At 41.9% G+C, this 20,576-nt stretch overlaps 2 protein-coding genes across 4 annotated transcripts in view; both read right to left on the reverse strand.

The window, feature by feature from the left end:
• Positions 1 to 5,416, reverse strand: part of LOC143289986 (uncharacterized) — a 61,041-nt gene extending 55,625 nt beyond the window's left edge. Inside the window, 2 exon segments of the mRNA XM_076599280.1 lie at positions 624 to 734; positions 5,301 to 5,416. The gene's annotated coding sequence lies outside the window, so the exon portion shown is untranslated.
• Positions 5,417 to 10,101: 4,685 nt separating this feature from the next.
• Positions 10,102 to 20,576, reverse strand: part of LOC143289987 (flotillin-1-like) — a 42,637-nt gene continuing 32,162 nt past the window's right edge. For 2 of the 3 annotated variants that reach the window (XM_076599282.1, XM_076599281.1), the window contains exons 12-13: positions 20,257 to 20,324; positions 10,102 to 15,636 (exon numbers count right to left, since the gene is read on the reverse strand). In XM_076599282.1, coding sequence (XP_076455397.1) covers positions 20,301 to 20,324 — 24 coding nt within the window. In that variant the 3' untranslated portion in view covers positions 10,102 to 15,636; positions 20,257 to 20,300. The remainder of the gene's footprint in view (positions 15,637 to 20,256; positions 20,325 to 20,576) is intronic. The other variant, XM_076599283.1, reaches the window with a different exon arrangement.

The raw sequence follows: 20,576 nt of genomic DNA on the forward strand, positions 1-20,576 counted from the left end.
CACACACAGAAAAATAGATAGAGATAGAGACAGACAGATAGACAGATATATACAGACATAGACATATATATAGATACAGATGTATGGAATTCTCCAAATGCAGTGATGCCTCTTTGAGAAACTGAAACTGAAACTGAAACTGGGACTGACTTGACTCCCCCCCCCTCCCCTTCCCCCACCGTCCCTCCCCCTCCACACCCCCCTTTCCTAAGCCTCCACAAAAGTGTCACTGCTTGTTCCTCTCACACACACGGCAGGCGCAATAGCCGAGTGGTTAAAGCGTTGGACTTTCAATCTGAGGGTCCCGGGTTCGAATCACGGTGACGGCGCCTGGTGGGTAAAGGGTGGAGATTTTTACCATCTCCCAGGTCAACATATGTGCAGACCTGCTAGTGCCTGAACCCCCTTCATGTGTATATGCAAGCAGAAGATCAAATACGCACGTTAAAGATCCTGTAATCCATGTCAGCGTTCGGTGGGTTGTGAAAACAAGAACATACCCAGCATGCACAACCCCGAAAACGGAGTATGGCTGCCTACATGGCGGGGTGAAAACGGTCATACACGTAAAAGCCCATTTGTGTGCATACGAGTGAACGCAGAAGAAGAAGTTCCTCTCTCACCTTTCTCATCGACACCAGGGGTCGTGTCGGGCCCCGGACTGCTTCCTGTGTCACCGCTGTCCTTCCCCCTCAGCCGTGAAGCAGTTCACTCCCGATGCCATTTCCGATGACCTGCACAACACAGCGTGAATCCAGGTTCATTCAGTGGCACTATCCACAGCACTGATTTTAACTGCTATTAACTCTTTCACTGCCACAGGCGACTATAGTTCACTAGACAGTGCTCCACCATAGGCGACTGTTGTCGACATCGAAGGGGTCATGTTGATAAGACTATTTTTCACATGTTTACAAAGTTTGACAGCTGCAGCCAGTTTCCCCGACCATAGAACAATGACTACCCTTTGCCCCTTGACCCAGTTTGAAGGGAACAAGTTCACTGTGTTGTTTCGACACGATCCAAAGCCTGTGACTGAGAGCATCATTTCGAAAAATACTTTGTGCTGTGGAGTGTTTTACATAGAGAAACTTGGTGGTGAAAGAGTTAAATGCCAGTTTGTGCACGTACTTTATGTTGATACATGCTGGTTTAAAAAGGAAAGACAAATACAAAAGAAAAGAAAATTCTGCTAGCAGCACCCCCATCAAAAGAAAACTCAGATTTTCAATCAGAAAAAAGGATTGAGGACTCAAAAGGTCTGTGTCACATCCTCAGGTCACTGACACGACAACTGCTACACTGTACTCTGCAACACAGCAAAACACAGCACAGCAGGCTACGATACAGCACAACCTAAGACATCAAGACACAGAAAAAGCAGCTCAGCACAACAAAACTCAACACAAAACTCAACGCAGCACAACAAAACTCAACGCAGCACAACAAAACTCAACACAAAACTCAATGCAGCACAACAAAACTCAACACAAAACTCAACGCAGCACAAGAAAACTCAACACAGCACAACAAAAGCACAACAAAACTCGACGCAGCACAACAAAACTCAACGCAGCACAACAAAATTCAACAAAACTCAACGCAGCACAACAAAACTCAACACAAAACTCAACACAGCACAACAAAACTTGACACAGCACAACAAAACTCAACACAAAACTCAACGCAGCACAACAAAACTCAATACAAAACTCAACGCAGCACAACAAAACTCAACACAGCACAACAAAACTCAACACAAAACTCGACACAGCACAACAAAACTCAACACAGCACAACAACAAAACTCAACACAGCACAACAAAACTCAACGCAGCACAACTTAGCAATGAACAAAAAGTCAACAAGGTAGAGCACAACTCAACATAATGCACAACAAACTCAACAAGGTAAAACACAACACAGCAAAGAACAACGCAGGACAACACAACAAGCACAACACAAGACAACACAAAACAACACTGCACAGGACGAAACACCACTGGAGGCCCAGCACAGAACAGAGCAACACAACACCACACAACACAGAACAACACACAACACAGCACCATGCAACACAGAACAACACACAACGCAGCACCACGCAACACAGAACAACACACGACACAGCACAGCACAACACAGAACAACACACAACACAGCACAGCACAACACACGACACAGCACCATGCAACACAGCACCACAGAACAACACACAACACGACACAGCCCTACATAGCACCACACAACACAGCACAGCACAGCACAGCAGAGAACAGCACAACACAGAACAACACACAACACGACACAGCCCTACATAGCACCACACAACACAGCACAGCAGAGAACAGCACACCATAACACAGCAAAACACAGAACAGAACACAGCACTCAACTGCACAACACAAGACAGCAGAATGTACAGTGCAGTACATACTGACATGCAATACACCGAACACTCTTTTCTGGGTGACTATTAAAAAAAAAAACCGCCTGCATTTCTCTTTTCTTCAGTAGTTAATTAATCATTTGCTTGAGTGTTTACATGTAAAGATTTAGGCACAGGGAAAAGAAGGACCTGTAAATTCATGAACAAATCTTCCAAACATTGTATCTGAAAGAAATATAAATGTAATGTGTGCTCACACGTGTACACACACACACACACACACACACACACGCACGCACACACACAAACTCACACATGTGCAAGCACTTGCAAACACACACACACACACACACACCTTACCCCTCACCCCCCTGCACACATACACACACATCCAACCCCCTATTACACACCTGCACACACACACACAACACACAACACACCCACACCCACCCCCCTATCACACACACACACACACACACACACATACACACACGACAAACCACTCAGCGATCAAAATCACCCTAATCAATCAGCATAACCCCAACCCAATCACACATGGCTGGTCGGCCACAGCAAATATTTGTCACACAGCTCCAGTGATAGTCTCACCTGGACACACTTCACCCACAAAGTATTAGCCACAATATAAAGAGAGAGAGAAAGAGTAACAAAAAAGGGAAAACAAAAATGCTGGCCTCATGCCAGGAACTTAGCCCTGGAAGTGTGCAAGGGATTGACGACTTTTCTACAAGCTTGCTTGAGGTGGCACTCACTGCCCTTCATACAGTGTTCACAAAAAGTTAAGAACCACTTTGGAATTTGCACCCTTTTCTGCTCTGAAGGCATGTACATGAAATGATACTGCCGTAATGCTGCCAATGAAATGAGCACCACTCGTAATAAGAGGTGCTTGTTCTTGCACTCTTTTCTTCCCTGAAGAAATGTACATGAAATGATACTACAGTTGTAAGTTATGCAGCCAATGCAGTCAGCACACACACACTCTGCACACACACTTTTTTTCTTTTTTGTTTGTAATTTGTGTTTATCTTTTACAGTGAAAAACGACAACTGTTGCCTATAAACCACTAAATAACTGGTCAATTTGGGACTAAAACATCGTTGATTTTTTTTCTAGCATATTCTTCAAGCTGTTTATAGTGCATGCCTATGCCCCAAATGCTCTGCTTATATCAAAGATTGACATAAGCTTACAGTTTGGCCAACAGCAAAGCAAGAGGAATACTTTCTCCACTGTGATGGGAAATCATTTACAGCTCAGTCTTTAGTGAAGGACTATGACTGAAATTTGGAGGCAAGATTGTACTTCATCCCACCAGCATTGGGGGGCTGGTTGGCTTTTGGGAAAGATCCCAGCGCTGACTATCCTAAAACCCTCTTGACCAAGAGAGTGGGGATGTAACTTGGACAAGATGCTCCCCACTATAATCAAATTCTAACCCAGATAGTAAGGACAGCAGATGCCTTCTCTGCTGTTCTGATGGTCATAGTCAGACATGATGGACTATCAATATCATACATACATGGTGCATGTCTGCCTGAAGAAGCTGTTTGTGTGTTCACTGAGAGATCAGTGTTAAGACCATGTGCAGCCTGTATGATTTAAATCATCTCTCTTCTTTTTTTTAACATTTTCTTTATCATACAGTCAACTTTTCTGAAGTAGGCTTTAACTCTTCATGAAGTCTGTATTTTCATGTCAGCCCTAAACATGGATCTAGGTGTTTATCAGGTTTGAATGTTCCATGCCATTTCGGTCAGTCAACCATTTTTAGCGGTATGTCTGTATGCTTGTAGATGGAAAAGTGTTGTGAGACTTCATTTTGTTCAGCAAACTTATCCATGATGGATATATATATATATATATATGAACCGTACTGTATGTAACTTTTCCCTATATTATAATGCTATATTTAAAAAAAATAACACTGAGTTAAATAAAAAAAATCTGTAAATGACACACACGAAATGCAAAATCAATTTGCTCCATTGCTGAAAAGCTCCACCCCAACCTCTTAAACAAATTCTCTTTTGTAAAGGTTTATGTATAATGCCAATGATGATAATAAGAACAGTAACAGCAGTAGTAGCAGTACTAGTAGTAGTAGAAGTAGTAGAAGTAGTAGTAGTAGCAGCAGCAACAGCAGAAGCAGTAGTTATAATAATAATAATTGATATCAATTGTAACAATAATGAAAATAATGGTGGTAATAATGGTGCTGATATTGATAATAATGATAACAATGATAGTAATAATAACAATCATGATATTATGTGATAATGATAATAATGATAATAATAACTACCCTTCCTAATACACTTCACACCGCCTTGTATCAGCAAACACAGAGAGAGAGAGAGAGAGAGAGAGAGAGAGAGGAGAGAAGGGGGATGGGGGGGGGCACATGCACCCACAATTAACACGTTGCACAACGCATGCATCAACTATAATGTAAGCAAACAAGACGTAATAAAACAAGGACTATGAGGAAAAAAAAAGTTGATTATCGAACTGATTTTACATCGTAATCCGTTCACGCAATAACGCAAGTACAGGCTTGCCTTCCTAACACTGACCCGCGGAGATCCTATAAATGAACAACTGAATAGGAGTTACGTTCCATTTTCCTTTCGCTTCCATCTTCATGAAAGAACATTTGCTTTTATTCCACATTAAGTCAGGTTTTTTGCAAGCCTGTGCGTATTCTATAAATTCAGTCCAGTCCACTACTTTTTAGCTATCATCAATGCGAACGCAGATATCATGCACTGATCTACAAATCTAACTAGGTACTTGTGCGTGCGCTGCGAAGTGCTGCGGCACACGGCACAACTCGAACAAGAATACGAGCTGCAAAAAAAGGATGAATCAACCGACTAATGACCTCACTTTCAACAGCTGCAGGGATGCAAACGAAATCAATCAAACATGCCTGGTGAACTTCCGGCGTTGAGGAAGCTTGCGTTGTCACAGAAACCGCGTCCGTAGCCTGGGGAATGGCCTACACTGTCGGCCGACATGTTCTGTCTCTTTCCCCAACACACACTGAACAGTGACGTCACCTAGCAAAGAGCGCGACAAGGGAGGTAATTGCTGTAGAAATGAGGCGGTGTGTTTACCACGAGTATGTTACCTTGCATAGGGCAGTTCGAAAAACTGTCTTTGAAGTGGTCGTTTTGTTTCAAATGATATTCAAGAGGACCCTTTTGAGGGTCGCCTTTATAACAAATAAAAATCAATTTACAAAAACTGAATAATACAATTCATCAATCATTTTTATCACACACATGCACATTGTGTGTGTGTGTGTGTGTGTGTGTGTGTGTGTGTGTGTGTGTGTGTGTGTGTGTGTGTGTGTGTGTGTGTGTGTGTGTGTGTGTGTGTGTGTGTGTGTGTGTGTGTGTGTGTGTGTGTGTGTGTGTGTCAGCGTGTGTCACAACCCGTAAGGGGTTGCCCATGAACCCCCACCCCTTCCCAGACTAGCTAACGTCCCGACAACACAAACACGGAGACACAGAAGAGTTCAGCTCGTTGCTTTACTGTGGTGATGCAAAAATACATAAATAAGTGCCACAAAACAAGGCATTACAAACCAAAAAATATATAGATATATATAACCTCTGTCTAACCACCGCACAATTATGCCATTTACAGTCAACTGCAGCGCCAGTGCTGCTCAACCCCGCTGCCAGAGTTCAAACTCGTGCTGACAGCCGAAAACGGACAACACTTGTAGCTTGATGGCTGAAGCTGGTTGGCAAGAGGGACAGTGGGAAGGTGGGAAAGGGTACGATAGAAGTATAGAGTGGGAACGGGAGTGAGGAAGTTTCCAGGCTTGTGTTCTGGGGACCCGTCGAAGGCAGCGGCACGGAAGGGAGAGAAACACCGGAAAACCTGCAACACCCACCGGCTCTGTAGACTTTTGTTTGGTCGTTTTTTAAACCAGTTGTAAAATAGTACACACACTTCCCGACAGACTAATTAGACAATTCCCATTATAAAGAAAACAAATTTGAATCAATCTGAGCTGAATATTATTATGGCAAAAATGTTACACCTAAACACAACAAATTGACTAATTCCCCCCAATATTTGGAAGTAAAAGAATACTGGATTTAAAAGATATCCACTAAAAAAACAGCCCAACCTTACCAGCAACCTAAGCCTCACTCTGACGTCAACAAATATCATAAGTCACATCACTAAATTAATGTTACGACGACAAACACAGACTCCCTCACCTGTCACCAGGCACGTCACTGGCCCAGAGTGAAACAGACTAATACAGAAGAAGGGGTGACAAAGGGAAACGCCCCCACTACTTCACCGACGGCGCCCTACAGCACGCACGCTGGAACGGCGACCCGTCTCTCTGCAAAGCTTGGCCTCAACAGCCCAGAGAAATCTTTCTTTCCAACCAAATAGATTCCTGAACTCGCTCAGATTTCAAAAAAACGTTCAGGAGAAGGGACATGCCACACGTGCAAAAGCATGAAGGAGAGAGGGAGGTGAAGGAGAGGGATGGAAAGAGGGGGAGAAGGGAGGGAGAGGAGGAGAAGGGAGAGAGAGAGGGGGAAAGAAGGGAGAGAGAAAGGGGGAAAAGGGAAGGGGAAAAAACTGCAGACAGGCATGCACGCAGATCGCCAACGAGCCGTGACAGTGTGTGTGTGTGTGTGTGTGTGTGTGTGTGTGTGAATTTCAATTAATAAAAGAAGAATTGAGGATTGTGGGTATGCAGTATTGCAGCCAATTTTGCCATGGAGAGAAAATAAAATGAGCAGAACTTCAGTCATGAAAGGCATAAAGAAACATCTGGCTGATGTGTTGGGGCAGTCACCAGTTGACTGAATGCAATCTGTTCTTCATTCTGTTGCAGACAGTATATAACACTGCAACACGTTCTACAGGCTGGCTGTTTAGAGAGGATTCACAAGATTTCTTAGCTGTTGTCAATGACTTCTTTCTTTTATATATATATATATATATATATATATATATATATATATATATATATATATATATATATATTGTTGTTGGCAGTGCTTGTGCAAGGCTATCAGACTGCTTATTTATACTTACTTAAGAGTGGTGGCATGGTAGTAATGTATCTGTCTTGGAAGTGAGAGAATCTGAACTTGCAGGATCAAAACCCACACTTGCCAGAATTCCCCCCCCCCCACCTCCACCCCCCAGACCCCCCCCTCCCCGCTCCCCAGGGGGCACACCCTCCTGCGTCCTCCACCAGAGCTGGAGTGGTGGTCTGGAAGCTAGTCATTCAGATGACATGGGAAACCAAGGACCTGTACACAGCATGCGCATAGTGCAAGTAAAATAACCAATGGCAACAAGAAAATTGTCCCTGGCAAAATTCTGTGGTAAAAAATCAATATGCATGTGCATGTGTCTGCACACACCTGTACCATGATAAAATAACAAGGGAAACTAATGTTCAGCACTTAAAAGGCAGCTGTCAGTTGGTTCCACTCAGGTAGACAGCCTTTCATGTGCTTCTATTTCTAGCATCTTTCTCCTAGACTAAAAGCTCATTGTTTTGTGCAGTTCTTTTTCCAGCATCTTTCTTCTTTCTTTGCTTCACTGCAGTATTGGTTTCTAAGCCTTAAGGAGTGGGAGTGGTTTTGAGCAGTTAGGGAAGCATGTTCATGTACCGCGTGCAAAAAACAAATCTACAATGCTGGGATCTTCTTTGATACGGATACATGGCTGCTTCAACGGTGTTAATAATAATAATAATGGTATTTATATAGCACTGAATCTTGTGCAGAGACAAATCAAAGCGCTTTCGCACCAGTCGTTCACACGCATGCATAACTCTAAAACTGTAGGAACTAAAGACAAGGAAGGGCAGGCAAGGGAGGCTATTTTGGGAAGAGGTGGGTTTTAAGGCCAGACTTGAAAGAGCTGAGAGTGGAGACTTGACGAAGCGAAAGAGGAAGTTCATTCCAATCGCAAGGTCCAGAGACAGAGAAAGAACGGCGGCCAACAGTTGAGTGTTTGAATCTGGGTATGCATAAACAGAGTGGATCCGAAGCCGATTGTAGTGAGCGAGATGGAGCGTAGAGGTGAAGGCAGCCACAGAGATGCTCATTCTAGTCACTGGCCACTGTGTGTACTTTAAATCATCATTCCACCCTCTTTTTTTTTTTCTAAGTGATTCATAAAACATGACCAGTCTTTTCTTTTCAAGATTGATATTTTAAGCCCATGGCCCCTCTTTGAAGGTTTCTGTGCATACACACCAACTTGTAACTTAGATTTTGCTTCGACACACTCGAACTTCATCGTTCCCATATTCATACTCAAATACACACACAAACACGCACACACTCACACACCACACACGCAAACCACACACACACACACACACAAGTATACATGCACGCACATACACATGTAAGCAAGCTCCACTTTTGTTACAAAAACAAAATTTAATGACACTTTTGTTGCTTACAAAAGTAGATTAAAAAAACAATAGACATATACAATCAGAGAAAATCACTTCAACAAGTTCATAAATCATCACACAGAAATTACAAATGTTGCATGCCAACTCCAATATAAATTCAAGTAGATCGACTACTCCTGATTATCAAGGTATGAAAAACGTATAAATGATTAGCAAGATAAATAAAAGGCCATGCAAAGAAATGACATCTCCTTCAAAGTCAGAGAACGACAGTCACAGACTATGAGTCAACAGACACTCACTTCTCTCAGCACCTATCATAATATCATCATGTTGAATGAGTCACACACTCCTTGTATCAATGAGGGCAACCTTGATGTCTACACTGATCCGACTTCACATGCAAGACATGCCCTAGATATCTGCATTCATGTACAGGGCTCACAAAAAGTAATGGACCACTTCAGAACTTGCACAGCTGGTTCCCTCTGGGGGCATGTGCATGAAATGAAGCTGAATTCCCAGCAAACCACGGCTGTATGAAGCAAATATAATAAAAAGATAAATTTTTAAAGCATCGCTCATAATCATAGGTGCTTTCTTGCATATGTATTCCTTTTTTTTCTTAAAACATGAACAACAGTTATTGCTTTAAAAAATAAATAAGATAAATAAATAAATAACTGTACATTTTTTTGCTGATGCACTGAATTTTCACTTTCCAAGCTGCTCATAGTACACCTGTACCTGAAAAAACCATTCATGTAGTCAATGAGACGCCAGTTATTGTAAAAAATCAATGCACTATGCAGAATTTAAATCAACTCTTCATTTTCTTCTCGTTTTTAAACATTTTATGAAAACATTTCTATTTTTTTAATGAAGTGGTCCTTAACTTTCAATGATGACTGTATGTATGTATTAGACACTCTCCACAATAATCCAATTCATACCCGGATAGTCAAGACAGCAGTTGCCTCCTCTGCTGTTTTGATGGTCATAGTTGGACATGACTGACGATCATTCAATAGCAAGATAAACAAAAGACTGACTTTTGATGTCCAGCCAGAAATATGCATTAATATATGCGCATGTATAATAAGATACATTCAAAACAAAACTAAAAAAAAGAAAAAGAGAAGAAAATCATGTCAGACCGTTCTGTGTTGTGTCCCAGTGCCTTTACACAAGCAATGCTCACAAGTTCAGAGAAACGCAGGGGAAATACTACCACCAGTGGTTTTTTTTTTTCCACAGAGGAGTGGTCAGTGCCTAGAAACTCCCACTGGCTGCTCAGCCTTCAAGTCCCGCTGGGTGAGTGATCAGGATGTCAGTGACTCAGACTCCACTGGGCCAGGGAAACACTGAAAACAGCTGACCTCCACCTGCCCGTAACAACATAGTATAGCTGCCTAAACCAAGAAGTTTAGCAAAAAGAAAAGAAAAAAAAAGTAATTTCAGACAGGTAAAGAACCCAATCATTATGCTAGTTCATGTTAAGTAGTTGCCCATTATTCTTGCTCTTGTTGCTTATAGTCCAGCCGACCATACAAGGTAGTTGCCCATAATTGCAGAAGTGGGGAAACAAAAAAAAGTATACAAACATATATACATACATACATACATATACATATAAAACTGTCCAAAAAATTGAAAATAGAAATTACATGATAATAATAATAGTCTCCCCCTCCTCCCCCGATTCCTACAGAGCTCATGACCTGGCTCCAGGAATGGTGGTGGTGGTGGTGGTAATGTGTGACATAAATCCCACAGCAGCAACAGCAGCACAGCACAGCGGAGCAGAAAAGCTGAAGGCACTGAACGATTTATCCACCTTCATACAGACACAAGTACAGGCACACCCCAGGTGGCTGCCAGCTCGCCGACTGGATGGGAAGGTAGTGAGTGAGACAAGGACCCAGGAGGAGGAGGGTGTCGTGTGTGGTCAAACTGGCCCGACTGACCAACGCACACACTGGACAGGGCTTTGTTAGGGTCACCCTGCATGTTTCGGGGGACACACACACACACCACACACACACAAGAGTCCTGGGAAAGTCATTTACATGTACATTGAGAAACTGACATCAAAACTTTTTTTTTTTATTGTGGCAAAAGGAATCAACATATCCTGCCCTAACCAAAAAAAGGGTCTATATAACCTATGTTAACTTTCATTCATAGTCAGAGAGAGAAAGAGAGACAGAAAGACGGTGAAAGAGTGAGAGAAAGAGAGAAAGAATAAGGCAACAGGAAAATAGAGAAGACATGTAAAACAGTTTACACAAGAATGAAAGAAAATCTCTATGTGTGTGTGAGTGTGTGTGTGTGTGTGTGTGTGTGTGCGCACGTGAACACACGCACACGCACAAGTGGGTGGAGGGTGAGTATGTATGGGAATGTCTGTGAGTGAATACACACTGACCGACATAAAAGATTGATGCAAATTTTACAGGAGTTCACACAACCGCATATTGACAGGCATTAAACATTCAGTCCCATCTCAGCATGTACAGTTACATAACATCTGGGACTGGAAGTAGAAAATCATTATTTCAGAACATTACATAACATCTGGGACTGGAAGTAGAAAGTCATTATTTCAGAACATGATTTTTCTTAAATTATTTCATCAAGTGAAAAACACAAAGAACAATGATGAGGTACATAAACAAAAACACTGGCCTTGCGGTTCAGTGCATGTTGAAGAAACTGGCGCATGCTCCTTGGCAAACTTTAAAAAAAAAATTTTTTTAATTAAACCTAGAACCCTCGTCCAGCATGGCATCAAAGGACACAAGTCAAACTGAAGACGACCGTACCAGAAGTCAGATCTGGTGCCCTACCCCTGCTGACCACAGTCACAACGGCGCTTGCTGTCAAACAGCAACATGTGGCCCCTAAAATCCATGTGTCCGAAGTTAAACCCTATGGTTAAAGGTTCCCAAGTTCCCCCCCACCTTTTACAGCTGTAGTGGCAGTGAATTCACATTCACTGTGCCTAGGGCTCGGCAAAGAAAGATGGAGAGTTGGGGGGAATAGGGGTACAGGGGGTGTGTAGGGGGGTGGGGGTGGTGATCCTCTATTTTTGGGGTGGGTAGAGTGAGCAAAATCAGAGAAAAGTGCCTTTCCCAAGGGCGCTCCACTATGTTGAACTGGGGCCTTGAACCCTGCTCACTGGTGAACACTGGGTCTGCAGAACTCTAACACCCGGCACCCCTTAAAAGACAGAACTTAAAAACACAATCCTAACAACAGGTGTTTGAAGATATTAACATAAACTGGCCATGTATGATGAATGGCCGAATCACCAGCTATAATTTTCTCTTCAACTTGAGCAGAATCTGTGCATCAGTTTTCAGCAAAGTCCGTTCCATACATAAAGACAAAAATAGACGACTACAGAATGTATTCAAGAAACAAAAGCTATGCCCAGCACAATGTTTAGAGACATATGTATACACAGGATCAAAATGTTTGGTAAGAAAGTGGGTGAAGCTGGTAGAAGCAGTCAAATCTTAATGATCATCGCAAAACCATTTTAAACAACAAAAAAACACACGCAACCTGTTTGAGCAACAGTGAAAACCAGTAAGTATCTACTAACATGTGGTCATATATCCAAGCATATGAAAGATATATATATATATATATATATATATATACACATACATACATACACACACACACATATGCAGAGAGAGAGAGAAAAAATTCCCCATCTAGCCCTCATCACAGAAGAACAGAGCACTATCAGCTAACTCCCTTGCATCCAGTAACACCCCCCCCCCCCCCACCCCCTTCACCCCTCCTCACAATCCCCCTGCACCCCCACATCAACCCCTATGTCTCCCCCACCACCACCCCCACCCCCTTCTTCCACACGACGACCAACATCAGCATGCTGATGCGACAGTCTGAAGAGCACAATTTGATTGGGCTGCCAAGGGACGTGCTGAAGTTGAGAGGGGGTGGGGAGGGGGGAGATATCCACTGGCGTGTTCACGTCTCCAGCTAGGCCAATCCGGCTGCCGTAGCGGTCCCCGCGAATACTCCAGACCAGCACAGCCCTAGCCTTCTACGACACTACTTACCAACAGGAAGAAAAAAGAAGAAAAAAAAAAAAGATGGGCAGGGGGGTGGAGAGGGTAGGGGCTGGAAGAAGGCAGGGTGGGGAGCAGCTTACGAAACAGAAGGGTTGGGGGGGGGAGAGAGAGGGAGAGGGGTGGGAGGGGGAACTGAAGGTTTCTTACCAACACTTTTGAAGTGGAGTGATGGCCTAGAGGTAACGCGTCCGCCTAGGAAGCGAGAGAATCTGAGTGCGCTAGTTCGAATCACGGCACAGCCCCCGAAATTTTCTCCCCCTCCACTAGACTTTGAGTGGTGGTCTGGACGCTAGTCATTCGGATGAGACAATAAACCGAGGTCCCATGTGCAGCATGCACTTAGCGCACGTAAAAGAACCCACGGCAACAAAAGAGTTGTTCCTGGCAAAATTCTGTAGAAAAATCCACTTCAATAGGAAAAACAAATAAAACTGCACACAGGAAAAAATACAAAAAAATGGGTGGCGCTGTAGTATGGCGACGCGCTCTCCCTGGGGAGAGCAGCCCGAATTTCACACAGAGAAATCTGTTGTGATAAAAAGAAATATAAATACATGGGATTCCCTGCTTTGTGTTTCTTCCTGAATACATCTCCCTGTTCCCTCACCCCACCCCCATCTTCATCCTCTCACCACCCTTCAACACACTGCAATATAAAACACACAAGCTTTCTATGAAAACAAATCATAGGAATTTATTTGTTGTAATAATAACAAACAACAACAACAATAATAATAATATTTTATTGTTATCATTCTTCTTCTTCTTTTCACTATCAATAACATTACTATTACTTCTATCATATCTTATTATCATTATTATCATAGCCCAGTCAATTTGCACAAGGCCATGTCAGGCTCAGAAACATTGCCAATATATTTCAATCCCATAGAACCTGAAAAAAGAAGACGTTTTCAAGTCCCGAGTATCCTTCCAGTCACGACATAAGTCAACACAGAAATAAGTCTGCACAAACATCTGTGGTTCATTTAATATCAAAACACAGAACCGTTTACAGGCAAGCATAAAGGAAATTTTCTATCTAAAATTACGTTTAAATAACATACTTACCGTGACCAAACTAGTGCAGACTCCGGCAGGGGTCTGACATTACTGTCCTATGCAAACTACTATCCACCTACGCGGAGAAAACGAAAGTACTACGGCCAATAACCTCCTGGAAGTAGGTAACGTCCCCTTTGTCCCCCTGGCTAGCGCCCTCTTTTGACGGACTGCTTTTTTTTGTTGTGTAAAAAGATTAAAGACATGTCCAGAACGTGAACCGAGGCATCCAGTTTTTTGTATGCTGCACTGCTTTCTTTCGTTCTAATTCCAGGCTGCTCTCCCCTGGGAGAATGTGTAGCCACAATACAGCACCACCTGCTTTTGATTTTTTTTTTCCCTCTTCTTATTATTTGACTACATGAACATTATATTTTGTCTTTCCACCAGGAGACAACTCTCTTGTTTCTGCTGGTTTTCTTATGTGTGGCAAGCACACGATGCATCTGAACATCTGTTTATCGTCAAATCTGAAAGGCTAGTACCCAGGTCACCGCTCAGCATCTAGAAAGGGTGAGGAAGAAGAGGATTGTAGGGGTGGAGATCTAGGTTTTGTGTTCAACTGGATAATTCAACAGCAACTTTGTTTGGCAAATCTTACCAGTCCCACAATACCCCTTCCAAACAACAATTACAAACATCACAACACTCAACTTTCTTTTGCTTCATTTAAAGGAAAGATTTTAACATATTAATTATTATTGGAAAAACTTCGAACTTCATATGTACATTTGGAAGTAAACATAAATAACCATAAAAAAAGGGCAAGTGTTGACATTAAAAAGAATCTTAGGAAAGCAACAACAACAAAAAGAAAAAATTCATCTTCTGCAAGGTATAAATCACTTTTTTTTTTAAAAGGAAAGACAAAGTACAATCTCTGAAACAGATTCCTATCAGAAACATTCACATTTCTTTGAATGTTTCACTCAAAGAGAAATATTCACATTTCTTTGAATGTTTCACTCAAAGAGAAATCTTTTATCAAAAACTCAAAGCCATAAAAAAAAATGTTGTTTTTAAACAACACAAACAACAACAACAACAATTCTTATCATGATTGAAGACCTCTGCTTGTTCCCCTGTTTGTTTGTTGTTTTTTTTACTCTGTTGTTGTTGACAAAAAGATAAACATGTGCCTCCCTCTTTCACAAAATCTGTTCGAAACAACACCATCCAAACAAACCCTAAAAGCTCTCTCCTGTTAGAGCATTTAAAAACCTCAACACTCAACTTTTTAAAATCCATCCTAGCCTTGGACAAAGATGATAAATGTTGATTCAAAACTTACCATGCATACAAAGTATAAAATAGTAAGAATGACAATGATACATAACAAGTAGGAAATTTACCAGAGCTGATAAAAAACAAACAGCTGAACAAATGCAAAGAATGGAAAAAAAAACAAAAAAAACATATACACAGCAGCGATTCAAATTTCATGTCCTTTCAAGGTCACCCTCTGGTCAGGGTCAAAAGGTCGAGACCATGGTTTCAAGGTCAGGGCAGGTCAAAGGCTGAGTCATGTCAAGGGAATGATGAATGGTGAAGACTGGGAACAGGAGTAGTGTTGGTGTATCGCGTCGCTTTCCAAGGGGCACTACTTGCTGCGCTGCTGCATCTTCACAGACTGAAACAGAAAGTGAACACAGAGTCTAAACACCGAGTCCCTAAGTTTCTCCATTGCATGCACCACATAAAAACACCCCCCGCCACACACACATACATTGTAAGCTATAACCGGAGGCAAGGCCCAGTACAAGAACTTCCAAGCCTCACACAGCCTTCCGAGCTGGACACTCAGAGCCACTCACCGACCAACAGTACAGGTATACTTAATGATAAGCATCATCATAATAACAGTGTTAATCATCATCATCATCATAATAACAGTAACAATAATAATAACAACAACAATAAGAATAAAAATGTTGCTGTTCTCATTATCAATTAAGATTGACAATCATGACCCAAAGTCAGGCAGCTCCTTGCGTTCACAGTATAAAAAAAAAAAAATCGATAATAATGAATACAACAACAACTGACAATTATTATCATCATTATTTTTACCATTAATACAGAATGACCACACACCTCGAAGTTAGTAAGACTGTAACATTCACAATAAAATATTATGCATACATAAACGTACATGCACAAAGTACACTCAAACAAGCAAGCCCACACACAAAGACGTAAACAAACACACCCACACCCACACACAACTGGCATTAAGTTCAAGCCAGCGCATCAGTCCACAATGTTATCGCTTTGTCCCACTTAAAACTGTTGTGCACCGATTTCTGGATTTCTGTAGCGCAAAACACACACACACACACACACACACACACACACACAATGAGTTCTGAATCCCCTACAGTTTCTCTAGCTTTCTATCTACATGCAGTGTCGTCACTTTTGTCTTTTATCCCTCTGAATCAAAAGTCATGCATGCATGCTTGTGAACGACTGGTGTGAACATGCAATGATTCACCTCTGCACATGATACTATATATTATGATTATGACTACAATATAATAATAATAATAATATCGTTGCAGACCTATATTTAGGCTTCTCAGCCTTTAGTCTGATCTTAGTACTTGAAAACTTATTATCACAAAAGTCCAAACACTTTTTCTTGTTTCTTTTTCCCTATTTGCAGCTATTTGTACATGCGATCTGCCCAGTGATTGTCCAGCCTAGCTTTGAAAGCGTTGAGAGAAGGGGCGCTGACTACAGAATCTGGTAGGGTGTTCCACGGGTTCACCACCCGGAAGGAGAAGTAATGCTGGCTCATTTGTCCGTTGCATGGCCTCTTCTTGAGCCTCAGGTTATGCCCACGGGTCTGTCTGTTACTGTTTTCTAGAACCAGGGGGCTTCCCACTTTATACAGTCCATGAGTAAACTTGTAGACCTCGATCATGGTGATAATGATGATGATTATTTTTTCCACAAACACACTGGCTGGTCTTCAGTGACGAGTGAGCTGAGAGAAGGAAAGGTTCAAATCCACACAGAGCTGGCTGTCTGGGTTGACAGAGACCTACACCCAAATCCTTCACAGGACGCCTGACAAATTGAACGGGGATACACATGCCTACCGCAACACCTTACCATCAGGAAAACATGATGACAAAACTCCAGAACTTCTTCTTCTTCTTCTGCGTTCACTCGTATGCACACGAGTGGGCTTTTACGTGTATGACCGTTTTTACCCCGCCATGTAGGCAGCCATACTCCGTTTTCAGGGGTGTGCATGCTGGGTATGTTCTTGTTTCCATAACCCACCGAACGCTGACATGGATTACAGGATCTTTAACGTGCGTATTTGATCTTCTGCTTGCATATACACACGAAGGGGGTTCAGGCACTAGCAGGTCTGCACATATGCTGACCTAGGAGATCGTAAAAATCTCCACCCTTTACCCACCAGGCGCCGTCACCGTGATTCGAACCCGGGACCCTCAGATTGACAGTCCAATGCTTTAACCACTCGGCTATTGCGCCCGTCACTCCAGAACAAAACTTGAAATTCTCAATTTAATTCAGGAGTGCAATTATTTTTTTATTCATTTATTTATTCATTTCTTTTTTTTTTTCTTCTTGGATGAAATGTGACAATGACAATCACCACCACCACCACGACTGATGGAAAATTGTCACTTAAACAGAGTGCACAAAAGGAAATTTTCTATCTAAAATTACGTTTAAATAACATACTTACCGTGACCCAACTAGTGCAGACTCCAGCAGGGGTCTGACATTCCTGTCCTGTGCAAACTACTATCCGCCTATGCCGAGAAAACGAAAGTACTATGGCCGATAACCTCCCGAAAGTAGGTAACCTCCCCTCTGTCCCCCTGGCTAGCGCCCTCTTTTGACAGCAATATGCCATCACCAACGCAGTGAGCAGGGAGAACAGGAAGCGGGGAGGACGGGAGGGTCTTAAATTTGGGTCATGGTAAGTATGTTATTTAAACGTAATTTTAGATAGAAAATTTCCTTTGAATTACATATACTTAACCGTGACCCAACTAGTGCAGAATAGCGCGACAAGGTGGAGGGCTCACCTGTTCTACTGTCTGTGTGCTGTGATGGCCTGTTGTGCAACTACCACAGAAGCGACAAATGTCAGTTTCCCCCCCTTCCTGTTCTTCTTGTTGTTAACATGGTCACTGTTCATTGCATTCTTTGCTGAAAGTCTGACGGCATGTGTGTGTGTGTGTGTGTGTGTGTGTGTGTGTTGGGGCTCATGTACGTTTATGTGTATTTGACTGTGCTTTCATATCTGTGAAACTGCATGTTTGGTGCATATCTGTTATGCATGTGTGGGTGTATGTGTGAATGTGTGTCTTCATGTTTTACATTTATTTGCTTATTTATCATCATTGTTGTCTTATTTATTTATTTATTTATTTCTTCTTCTTATTATTATTATTATTACTACTACTACTACCTTTCTTTATATTATAATTATTATTTATCTATTTATTTATTTATGTACGCTTATCTATTATTTATTCACCTTTTTTTTCTTCTTTTTTTTTTTTTTCTCAAGGCCTGACTAAGCGCGTTGGGTTACGCTGCTGGTTAGGCATCTGCTTGGCAGATGTGGTGTAGCGTATATGGATTTGTCCGAACGCAGTGACGCCTCCTTGTGCTACTGAAACTGACGGCATTGATTTTCTTTTCTTTTTTTTTAATTTCTTTTTTTTTTATAGTTTGGTTTGCCTTCCATTTTCATCACTCTCACAGATTTCTTTGTGACAGCTCACCATCTCTGCAGTTCAGTTCAGCACGCTTTCTCTCGACGCCACCACTTCCGTAGCTAGTTATGGACTTGAGCACATGCACACACTGTTCGTGCAACTACTTCCCATCTGAAGTCTGGTTTCTTCAACCATGAATAAAGTTGCCTTCATTTTCGGTTGTTTCTTTTTGTTCTTGTTGTTTGTTTTCCGTAACACACAATCCGTGGCTGTCACACCTGGAAATTTCATCGATTTTTACTTCTTTTTTTTTTTTTTTTTTTTTTATTGTTTGGGTTTTTTTTAACAATAAATGACTGTAAACCCACAATTTCTCACAATCTCATGATTTCTCTCAAAGCATGAGAAATCATGGGATTACGAGAAAGTGTGGTTGTTCCCCTCCCACGTTTTCTCTTTACTGCAAGAAATCGTGGGGGGCGGCCCACCATAATCTCTCTGAAAGTGACAGAAATTATGGAATTGCAAGAAATTGTATTTGTATTTCTCTTTTTATCACAACAGATTTCTCTGTGTGAAATTCGGGGTGCTCTCCCCAGGGAGAGGGCATCGCTACACTACAGCGCCACCCGTTTTGTTTTGTTTTTTGTATTTTTTCCTGCGTGCAATTTTATTTGTTTTTCCTATCGAAGTGGATTTTTCTACAGAATTTTGCCAGGAACAACCTTTTTGTTGCCGTGGGTTCTTTTCGGGTTTGTCTCATCCGAATGACTAGCGTCCAGACCCCCACTCAAGGTCCAGTGGAGGGGGAGAAAATATCAGCGGCTAAGCCGTGATTCGAACCAGCGCGCTCAAATTCTTACGCTTCCTAGGCGGATACGTTACCTCTAGGCCATCACTCCACTCATGGGCCTGACAACTACAAATCATGGGCCTAACAACTACAGCTATTCTGGAACGGTAGGCATGTGTGAGAGATGAGATAAGATAAGATAAGAATAACTTTATTATCTCCAACTGGAGAAATTTGGTCAGGTGCATTATCATAACATAGACAAGTAAACAACATGGGGACCATAACTGTAAAAGTCAACAACAGCTTTTAAGAATATTACGAAGATACAAATGTAAAAAAATATCACATACACCGTTTCATACATACATCCACACACTGCAGGTAATAACTAGTATTCTTAATGTAAAAACAGAAAGAATTAAGAAACATAGCCTACTGTACTGCACATTGATTATAATAGATAAGAATAAAGATAAACTGCTGAAAACCGCAACCAGATAATCAGCACACACCCGCACCCACCCACCCCCCACCCACCCCACACACGCGGATTACTTGATTAAACAAGAGTAATAAACATACGTTCTCAAATAAAAGCATTTCACATATTCGCTTTTAAAACATTGCAATTAATTATTACACCATAATTATTAACAGAAATACATTTAGAATATGGACGTTAGGCAGAGGGGGAGAAGAGAGCAGCAGGAGACAGAGAGAAAGAGACATCAGTGTCACTGACCACAAAAATACCTTGACCAGCGTTCCACTCTCCTCCCATCACGCTTAGTTCCTACGCTTGAGCACCGCCTGAAGAGGTCACCACACACACACACACACACACACACACACACACACACACACACACACACATTCCCACATACAATATCTCATTAGTAATTAATGAAAATCAGTCAACTGTCATCATAGGGTTCTGTGATTGATTTTTTTTTTCATGTGATTTGTGTGCAAGGAACAGATGTGATGTTCACCCTTCGTTCTCTAGGAACGCCACCACCAACATTTGTGCATCCACCAGCAGACACATAAACACACACACAC

This window comes from Babylonia areolata, chromosome 14 (genome assembly GCF_041734735.1).
Source record: "Babylonia areolata isolate BAREFJ2019XMU chromosome 14, ASM4173473v1, whole genome shotgun sequence".
Taxonomy (NCBI): domain Eukaryota; kingdom Metazoa; phylum Mollusca; class Gastropoda; order Neogastropoda; family Buccinidae; genus Babylonia; species Babylonia areolata.